This window comes from Artemia sp. Qi Xiang Cuo, chromosome 6 (assembly GCF_049724085.1).
Source record: "Artemia sp. Qi Xiang Cuo chromosome 6, ASM4972408v1, whole genome shotgun sequence".
Taxonomy (NCBI): Eukaryota; Metazoa; Arthropoda; class Branchiopoda; order Anostraca; family Artemiidae; genus Artemia; species Artemia sp. Qi Xiang Cuo.
The window spans coordinates 77,504,976-77,515,706 of NC_142799.1; the positions used below are offsets into that span (position 1 = coordinate 77,504,976).

The window sequence follows — 10,731 nt, forward strand, 5'->3', positions numbered from 1 at the left end:
AATCCATAAGTACATGCTCTGGAAATGTTTTTCCTATGGCAGGAAGCAAATAGCATGGGAATTGCTATTGGGCCAAGCAAATAGCATGGGAATTGCTATTGGGCCAAGCAAATTCATTATAAGCATTCTACTGGCTAGAAAGTGTTTAATGATTTGTTGGCCTTTAAAAAGGCCGTTGAGCAGGGGGACTGGGACAGTTAAAAACGTATTTGGAAACCATTAACCACTAAATCCATACAATGGGCGGCTTTGACGCTTCAGAGCCTAGACTACATCCATTACAGTTCCAGTTGGGGCAGCTGCCCTCCTTCCCTACGCCCATATATACAGCCATCCGACCCAGAAAAAAAAGCTCAAATGCACCCGAGCATAAGTTACAACCTTTGCCCCCAGGCTCTGGGGATTTCTTTCAACCCCAAAAGCCTTTATATATGATCTTTGGACTATTCTGAATAAAATTGATATTTCAAAATTTCAATTGGATACATTTTGGGAAAATACGGCGTGTGTCTGTGGCGGTGGGGGGTAGCTGCCCTCCGATCACTTAAACTCTTAAAATGGCATAAGAATTTCTGATTACCAATCCAATAAGTCCCTGCGAATCTTATACGACCGCCCTTTCTATAAATGCCTTATAGGTCCCCAGGTCATAACTTACAACCCTTGCCCTGAGGGCTGTGGGGGGGGGGGGTATCATCCTCAGTGATATAATTTCCGAACCTTTCAACTACGCTGAACAAAAAAGCTATCTCAAAATGTTGACTGGATGTGTTTGGGGAAATGATGGGCGTGGGAGGGGGATTGGTTGCCCTCCAATCACTTTCGACTATTAAAAAGGGCTCTAGCCCCTTTAATTTCTAATCGAATGAGCCCCTTTCGAAGTTTCTATGACAACTCCTTGTATACGAAGTACCCTGGTCTAACCCCCCCCGCCCAAAAAAAAAAAATAATAATAATACATTGTGCCAACATCGTTCTTTACTTAGGCAGCGCTATTGCGCTGCCTATGACTAGTAATTGTAAAAGCTCGCAGTATATTCGGAAAAACGAAACACACCTAATTTGTCACCGAGTACTGCAGTTGGCATGTATACTTTCAAATTTTGACAGGCAAATTTGGATATACTTAACTAGTGATTCCAGGTTAAAGTAATAAACTACATAGAATATTTATGAGACTTACTTAGTTTATTAAATTGTTAATTCATGACTGCCGATTTCATAATCTATAAGTAGTATTTATTTCCATAATTCAGATAACATGCTTGATTATTATTAGGATGGCTATAATTGAAGCACTTGAATGGCCTGGGTCAGTAATTGTATTTAGTCAACACTTATTTTTTGAAGAGAAAAGGAATCTATTGTGAATACACTGATAAGGTATTTTTCTTTGTTTATTTTTATACACATTGTTTGTGATTATACTGTTGCAAACTTTAGTTGGAGAGTTGGGAGGTTTCCAGGACGTATTTACGAAGTTTTTTGGTGGCACCAGTTCCTTTAAAGCCCTGAAATTTAATTGAATCATATGTAGGACACGAGAAATTACCTATCTTTATTCCTATAGTTTCAAAGAAACTACATTTCTCTTCTTTGAAATCTGAATTGAAGTTTTTATGTGTGTTTGAAGTTTTGGGTTGAACCATTCAAAATTAGAATGCATATTGGAGGGGGGGACCTATTTATGACCACATAAGGAATTATATTACAAATAAGATTTTCCAATGCACGATTTGCGATTTGCAATTGACGATTCCAATGCACGTTTTTTTCAACTTAACGTCATTTTGAAGAGTTTCAGATACATTTTTTTTCAATTTCCAAAATCTTACTTTAATCAATAACTAAAAATCTATATTTTGCGAGGTTTGAATAATAGCTACTATTTCTGAAACAGCGCTGATTGCGAAATTTTCCCTACTAGAAAGTCTCTTAGAAAACGTGCTTTTAAGATTTTGCTTCCTTTAGGCTAAGGTTGCAGCTACTGTTGCAACTATGGTGAGTTATAGTCTTTGCTGTTGTTCTGGGCTAGAATTAAACCGTTCTGGCAGTGCCAGAAATCCTTAGGATTTTATTTTATTTATTTTAAACCAAAACGGAGTTAGTCATAGGCTTGTCTCGGTACAAATTAAGAATAAACAAAACAATAACCAACAATAGACAAAGACAATATACAAGAACTGAACTTCTGGGTATTGACTGTAACTACAGTTAACTAATAAACTCCCTAAGCTGAACACATTACAAAATTTAAGCAAATACACCAAAATGCGCGGAGAGACAAATTCATTAAACTCTTTTTAGGGGCACTGAGTAAAACAAATCATACTAATGCCATAAATATTATGGTTTTTTATATACCGCCCTTCATAAAAAGAGGTTCCAAACAAAGCTGTAACATTTATTCTGGTTCTATATTTATTCTGGCACTAAGATGATTGCCGGCATGGAAAACAAGACATAAAGTGAATGGCTGAAGGAACTCAACCTCCCCTCCTTAGTATACAGACGGAAACGTGGAAACATGATCCAGGTGCACAAACTCCTCTCAACCAATCGAGAAAATAAGATCCTGGAGATCGACACCTCCTACAAAACCTAGGGACACCCTAGACAAATCTGCAAACATTACGCTACAACTGGAGCAAGATGCAATTTCTTCTTGAATTGGATCGAGAACCTCTAGAACAACCTCAAGGGGGACACTGTTGCTGCTGAATCAACAGATGCTTTCAAACGCCATCTGAATGCTGAGTAGAAAGATACACCGTGGAAGTTTGACTGGGAAGCACCAGAATCTTCCACCAGAACTTAACCAACCACAACAGTCATCACAAGGAGTGATTCAACAGGATCGAAAGTCCTTATTTCACTCCAAGCTGTGATTTAAGGTAATTTAAGGTAATATACTGCCCTTCATAAAGAGGTTCCAACCAAAGCTGTTTTAAAAGCTGTAACATTATTACTTGAAATTAAATGATCAAACAAAAGAACCCTGTCCAACCTTTCTTAAAACACTTTTCTGATACAATTTTAATGAATTTTGTCGTGTGGGTGAATAATGGCTAAACTGATCGAAATCACTAAAAGACAAATCATCAACACCTTTAATAATTAGAAATACATTGACTAAGTCCAATCTATCCCTCCTGAATCGCAAAGTTGGTAGGCTCAAACGTCTTATTCTACACTCATAAGGCAAGCACTTGAAAACAGGAACACATTTTAATGCCCGTTTTTGTACTTTTTCAATAAGCTGTGAATCATATTTTCATGTCGGATACCACACAGATGTGTAGTCTTCAATTATTGGTCGTGTCGTTGTCTTATATAGTTTAGTAAAGCTTTGCAGATTAGCTTCTTTTGATAAAAATCAGACTGTAGTTGGCTTTACATAATACAGCTAATACTTGGGTTTTGGGAAATTTTCTTTTTTTCTAAATACTTCAAAAGGAAAATATTTTTTGAAAATATAGAAGGCAATTGCTTCCTTTGTCTCGAATTGGCACCATTGACAACCAATGACGTCAATTCACGAAAATACAGAAGGTGGGATTAAAATAAATGTTTCATTTAGGGGGACTACTGTAGGTGGGAGAGGGCAATTGTTTTTTTTTTAGTTTTTCAACGAAAATACCGAAAAATATTAGGAAACGTATTATTTCAGTGAAAAAAGGTGTTTTTAAAAACCCTTGGTAGGTAGAGACCTGCCCCCCCCCCTAATTGACACTAATATTACCTATAGGGTTTTGGGTTTGTTAAGTCTTGTTCAAATATAGTGCCTCATCAATAATAGCTAGTCAGTGAGGAATTTGAATTTGAATTAAATCTTGAAGACAGGAAAAAAAAAAAACAAAGGAAAATCTTTTAAAATATCGGTCTGACTGACCGTATTTCAAACAATAGGCTATACGCAAAATGTGGTTCAATACCGCTCTCTAGGGCTATAATGAAAGAAAGGTTGAGGTGGCTAGGGCACGTTTTGTGGATGAAGGACGACAGACTTTTCTTTTCGGCCAACTGTCTAGGGCTAAATGGAAAGCAGGTCGTCCCCGTCTGGGGTGGGAGGACGGGATAAAGAAAGATTTAAAGGAAATGAGAACGTCGTGGCCGGGTGTAAAAAGGGAGGCTTTGATTGGGGTGGAGGAGGAGCGTGCGTAGCTGTGTTGGCCTCAGGTGGCTTGGTGCTGCGATGAGTTGTTAGTAGTAGTTATGATTAGAAAAAAGGGGGGCTTCAAGGAAACCAAAATAATGAGTTAGGTGAAATACAAAAGAATTAAGAATTACAAAAGGTGTGCAGAAGGCCCCTAGCTCCTTGTGTATGTATCTTACCATACATAGCTCGAGTTTTATTGTTCTGCAGTTCAGGATACATCTTAGCTGCTTAGGAACCTTTAGTAGGAGATTTTTTTTTTGTATTATGAAATTTATGGTACCAGGCTACTAAAAAATTAAGGCCTGATATACTATTTATTTTTTCTCTTTTTTCCCTAACGATGTGTCTTGGTGCTGCGATGAGTTGTTAGTAGTAGTTATGATTAGAAAAAAGGGGGGCTTCAAGGAAACCAAAATAATGAGTTAGATGAAATATAAAAGGACGACCTGCTTTCCGTTTAAGACGGTCTGTTGAACTAACTTTTAAAGGAATCAAAAGTTGGGTTGTCTCTCAGGAGGGCATACCAGAATAAAAAAACAGTTTCTGAATGTGATAGTTGCCACGGTCTTTCTGCTTAGAACTATTTCTAAAGAGGCTTAAACTTTATTTTTTATATAAGCTTTATATTAAAAAAAATTTCGGTGCTACAGTCGACAAATTTTTTGCACGTTGCGGTTTGGGCTGCAACACATGCATGGTCCGTTTCAGTGTACTTATATTTGTTTTTAGGTCAATTTTTTTTTATCTATTTTGCTGTAAACGAGTAAAAGTGTATCCTGTGCTGATCAGAGTGACAAATTGGAAAATGTATGAACACACGCATATCCCGTATTCAAAATTAGATTAATTTAGATTATTGTCATGCATAAAACATGTTCTGACATATATTTTGATGTGAGACACATCATGTAATTGCATTTTATATGTCTATTTTTCAATTTGGTCATATAGAGATGTCTATATTTTCAATTTGCTACATTCAATGTAGCACGTGCTACAGTGATGAAATAGTGCTAAAATAGCACTTTCGTGCTACAGGTGGCAACCCTGCAACTGACAACTCAAAACAGCACAAGGTTATCTGAGACCAACACTGCTTAGCACGCTCCTTTCCCCTTCTCCATCCAAAACTTAACTCTTTACTCCCTTCCACGAGACTTTCTTCCATTAAATCCTTTCTATGACCTTTTTCCACCCCATTCAAGGATGATCTAGTGTTCAACTTGGCCCCAGCCAGATTGCAGCCTATTATTTAGCAGTCGTCCATCCGTAAATATAACTTAATCATCTGTATCTGTTTTTTACTATAGCCCTAGTAAGGAACCCCATTATTCATAGACCTGATTTTCATATTGACGGTCATTGAAACCGGTATAAAAACCAACGTTAGAAACCTCTGGAGAATATAAAGTATAACTTCCAAAACTCTTTGAAGTACCTTCAACTTGGCGTCATATGTAACATTAATTAGAATAATTTCCAGTGGTTCTAGAACCCCCCCCCTCATCCACCCTAAGACAAACTTGGTCATAAGATTTTGGCTCCTGGAAAATTTCTCGCATTGAAAACCAACCCCTGTCAAGTTTACCTCCAAAAAGTTTGTATGAAATCACCCTATATGGAAACATTTTTTGAAGTTCTATTAGGAAGGAAAAATTCACAATAACAATTTTTTTGCAAATTTGGAATTGTATCAAGGGTTTTTTGGATCTAACCCCCATTATGGCCAATTTATAATGACTTTGGGTCAATTTACAATGATTTGTACCCAATGTTCTGCGACCAAAACTTTGGCCAATGGTAAGCAGCATCGCCTTTATAAGCTTTTATGAGATGGGCAGTGGTGCAATAGGGCGAATTTACTCCAAATTAAATAACTTGATCCTCAAGATCGAGGCAAAAGGATCATAGTACAGCTTCATCCAGACTATACGCACTTGTGTTGACTTAGTTTAAAGTAAAATATTTCAAATGTATTTTTTTCCCAGTAACTTCACAGGGAAAGTGAGGTCTTAGGTACTTGGGAAGAAGGTTATTCGAGGCATTTCCAAGCAAAAACATTTACTAAGAGGTAGGAATGTGTGTCTTTACTAATAGGCAAAGTCAAATAGACAATGTTAAGGGCCAAGTTTTCTGTGGAGCGAATTGAACGTGAATTCTTTGAGTGGAAGGTTTGTTAGTGCAGCATTTCGTGAATCCTAAATACAAAATTTCTAGCGGCAAGTTTTCCTCGACAGTTTTTCCAGTGGCTAGTTTCCGTTGGCACTTGTTTCCAAAGACGTTTAATGGGGTGATTTTTTGGGGTAAAGTTTGTTCTGGGAAAGTTTTCACGGTAGAGTTTTTCAGGGGCGAGCTTTCCTATTATTTATCTAGTAGACTATTTGCAGGTCTCAACATACCTTCCGACCTTTATTCAACTGCGAATTCTGTTTATTAGTGACAAGCAAATTCTATCAAGTTGGTACAATCCTAAATTAAAGTTTTTTTTAATCTTGGAAAGTAGTTGATGCATGTGAATGAAACACCCAGGAATTGGTCCATAGCCTTAATAATCACATGAGAATGTGTTTTGAAGTACCTTCATCCAGGGGCGTAATTTTGTCAAAATCTTGGCGGCGGGGGGCGGTCAGAGTTGGAGCCAATTTTCCCGAATCAAGTGGAAATGACAATGATTATTTCACAAAAGTAAAATTTATTTTCAGAAAGCACATACTTTACTCTACTTTTCGGTATAGTTACCAAGTTTTTCGTAACACTTATCATACCTCTCAGCTAGTTTTAAAGAAAAGTCTGCATAAGAACTAGCGACTAGCTCCTATGCCTAAGACTTCATTACTATTTCTACATCGTCGTCATCTTTTTAACCGTTGCCAGTGAGATGGCAACCGGTTGAACCGGAGACAAAACATGGGTTTCGGATATCGCGCCCAAATTGAGGCAACAGAACATGGAGTGGAAACATGCACACTCCCCTGAAAATTTGAAGGCCGAACATCCTCTCTCCCAGCGCAAAATCATTGCGTCGGTGTTTGGGAATAGGCATGATGTTTTTTTGGTCGACTTCATGCAACGGAGAAACCACTATCAATGCAAAAGCATACTGCCTAACCCTCAGAAAGCTCCGCAGAGCCATTAAAAAACAAAACAAAAAACTTGGCATGCTGGCAAAGGAAACTGTCCTTCTTCATGACAATGCAAGACCTCACACTGCTGGTCAGACCCGTAACTTGTTGGACAGTTTCGGCTGGGAAGTTTTAGACCATCCACAATACAGTCCTTATCTTGCGCCGAGTGATTATCATCCGATTCTCCCCCTCAGTGGCAAACGTTACAGTGATGATGACGCCGCTAAAACGGAAGTAATTTCCTGGTTAGCGAAACAAGCGGCAAGTTTTTATGCAGAGGTTACTTTTAAATTAGTTGAGAGGTATGATGAGCAACTATGCTTTTAGATAGAGTATGTACTTTTTGAAAATAAATTTACTTTTTTTTAAAAATAATTATTCGTTGAGTACTTATGATCAAACGGACCTTATTTAAAAAAAAAACGCCTTTTATGTAGGTATAGAATGTCATGTAGTCAATCTTCTAAAATCTAGAAAAAAAAAAGACAGATATGAAAGACATGGTAATACCTCCAACGCGAATATTTTCGGTCCTGAATTCATTTGTGAAAGTTTCATTCAGTTAACTCAACCACTTTCCAAGATCAACAAAATACCGTAATCTTGAATTCGCATTCTAGTCATATTGTTCAATATCAAGTACAAACTATTTTGTTGCTACTACTAAAAAGGATCAATGCTGCTACTTACGTAAATTATACAAAACTACAGCTAAACGCGCGGAATGTCAAAAATGCTGACGAGTTATATCAGGGGCAGATATAGAGCAAAATATTGGGGGGATGGCAATGTGACAAGGGCACCAATGAGCAAAATCTTGCGGGGGCCTAATGTGACAAAGGTGCCAATAATTAACCAAAATTTATTCTAAAAAAAAGAGTGAAAAAACAGGGAAAAAGGATGCCAGAAACAATCTTGGGGGGTCAGCCCCCCATCCCCCCTGGATCCACCAGTGAGTTATACCTTATATATTAGCTTTTACACTTATTTTCTTTGCAAATTGATAATAACCTTTTAGCAGGGATATCCCTTTTCCAAGAGGATAATTCAACTATGTAAAGCCGGAACCGCGTCACATTTTTTTATTTTTACATAACACTTGATTTTACTGATTTAAAATTTGACTGAGTTTTTCTTATTGCAGCGACCATGTCAATGATATATCAACCACCAGCAATGATGTCACCTTCTCTGGCGTTCAGTTCTAGTGTCCTAGCCAACACAGCACCGAATCCAGAAGAGACTGTCCTTAATTATGTCCCCATCGTTACCTATGGTGTAAACAAACTCCCAGAAGAGGATAATAGTGAAAAGGGTCCAATACTCATGCCTTTCCCAAAAGAAGGAAAACCGCTAGCCCCCATCATTCTGCCAACTTTTGTCGTGGTTGTAGTTGTCGTCATTGTCATTGCGATTATTATCATTGTTGTTGTCTCCTTAATTTTAGGTATGATGAATAAAAAATCTTGTGGAATCAAGGATGTGGAGCTATCTGATTTTTATGTCCCTAGACCCGAGAGGCCTTATGGAAAAAACTATAATGGCAGACAAGAATACCCAGATAACATTTACAAACGGCAAATTGATGAAAGTAAAGCTATTGGAGGAATTTTGGATGGATTTTTGGAATTCGTTTTGACTAAACCCTGTATTGATTATGTTGGATGTCGCTTGGAGCATGCTACAGAACTACATACCACAAATCCATCGGTTGGTGCGGGTTCACTTGAAATATGCTCAAATTTTAATTGCCCAATTTTAATTTTTTTTTTTTTTTTTTTAGGGAATAAAATTTCTTTGTTTATCTGAGTTTCGACATGATATTAGCTATATGGGTAAAAGCCGATTATGAAACTTGTCATTTCAAAGTGCTCCGACTTGGGCCCTCAGTAAAGAGCAAAGTGTCTTCTGAGTGTTGTTTTTGCCCGGCTTTGTATAGAAGGGGTGGTCATAGAATTTTTTTTTACAAAAAAACTGTATTTTCAGAGGCAACATTCTAGCGTTGCCTATAGTAAAAAAAAAAAAAATACAGTGTGTATTTTCCTCCCAGAGCCATATTGCTCTGGGAACCATCCCTCTTTATGTAGAAGGGTGGTCATAGAAACCTATGAAGGGACTCATTTGATTGGAACTGAAAGTTCTAGCACCCCTTTTAAGAGCCAAAAATGATCAGAGGGCAACCAGCCCCCCCCCCTCTTCGGGTTTTCGCTGCCATCCCCTATTTTTGTTCAAAATAATTAATCAAATTATTTTGTTCAAAATAATCTAAAGGTCATATAAATCTGCCTCCAAAGATGAAAAGGCCTCCCACAGCCCCTGGGGTAGGGGCTATAAGTCATTGTTGACATAGGTGCTATATATACATTGTTGACAAATAGGATTTGTTATTTGGAAAGTAAAGCATCTTTGATCCTGGGTCTCCAAAAAGGCTTATAGTATTAAGGTGAACAAAAATGTGTGGAGATGCTTAACCAAATCAGATACACTTTCACACACTGGTTGTCAAAAGGGCTAATCAGCAGTAGCTAAGGAACTGCTGAGGATAAATGGTTGTTAAGAGTTATCGCAGGGTAGCCAGCCACCCCCACCCCCTCACAAGCCGTATCCAGGATTTTCGTTCGGTGTGGGGAGGGGTGGGGTGGATATTTGCAGAAATCCTTACAAAAAGCATCATAATTTGTTTATATGCAGTTTTGATACTTTTTTAAGAGTCAGACACAAATTTTGGGAGAAGGGATTAAACACAGTAACCCTCCATATTGATTCGGTCTTTCCCGTCAGCCCTTCTTCAATACTGATTGGAAAGCCGTTATATTTAAAATAATCGAGACGTCTAATAAGTAGGCCTCCTGAGGTGCCATTCCTCCACTTCTTCTGGGACAAGGATTTTGAATTATACAATTTGCCCATTGTTTACATGCAAGATTTGTCATTGGGAAAGGGGGGGGGGGTATTTGATCGTGGAGGTCTCCAAAAAGGCTAAAGGTATTGAGATTAAACTTCAAGAAATTTGAGGGGAATTTTGAGCTAAATCGAAATTATTATGAACATCCAGGCTATCAAAAAGGTGCATCTATAATACCTTAAGAATGACTGAGGGTATCAACTTGAAAATTTCAGGGCCAATAATACTACTACTGTGACAACTTAAGATTGAGGCTGCGACTACTTGTAACTGTAACTGATGTGTTATAACTAAACCCTGTTTATTGGGGCGACTGAGCCCCATTAAACTGAGTCCATATAAAGTTTTTATAGAGAACGTTGTCGTAAAAACTTCAAAAAGGGCTCATTCGATTGGACATTGAAATGGCTAGTGCCCTTTTTAATAGTCGAAAGTGATTGAAAGGCAACTAACACCCCTTCCATGCCCAGCATTTCCCCAAACTCATCCAATCAAAATTTTGAGGTAGCCTTTTTGTTCCACGCAGTTTAAAGTTCAGGAAA

General features: G+C 37.9%; 1 protein-coding gene across 1 annotated transcript; it reads left to right on the forward strand.

The window, feature by feature from the left end:
* The first annotated feature begins 1,278 nt into the window (after positions 1-1,278).
* LOC148951616 (uncharacterized) lies at positions 1,279-9,093 on the forward strand. The gene is made up of 2 exons (XM_089091167.1): positions 1,279-1,383; positions 8,429-9,093. Exon 2 carries the CDS (start codon positions 8,434-8,436, stop codon positions 9,091-9,093), a length of 660 nt encoding a protein of 219 aa, XP_088947293.1. The 5' UTR covers positions 1,279-1,383; positions 8,429-8,433.
* The last annotated feature ends 1,638 nt before the right edge of the window (positions 9,094-10,731 follow it).

Bases quoted from the DNA above. Each gene is read 5' to 3' on its own strand.
- LOC148951616 (XM_089091167.1), top strand. From the start codon at position 8,434: ATGTCAATGATATATCAACCACCAGCAATGATGTCACCTTCTCTGGCG.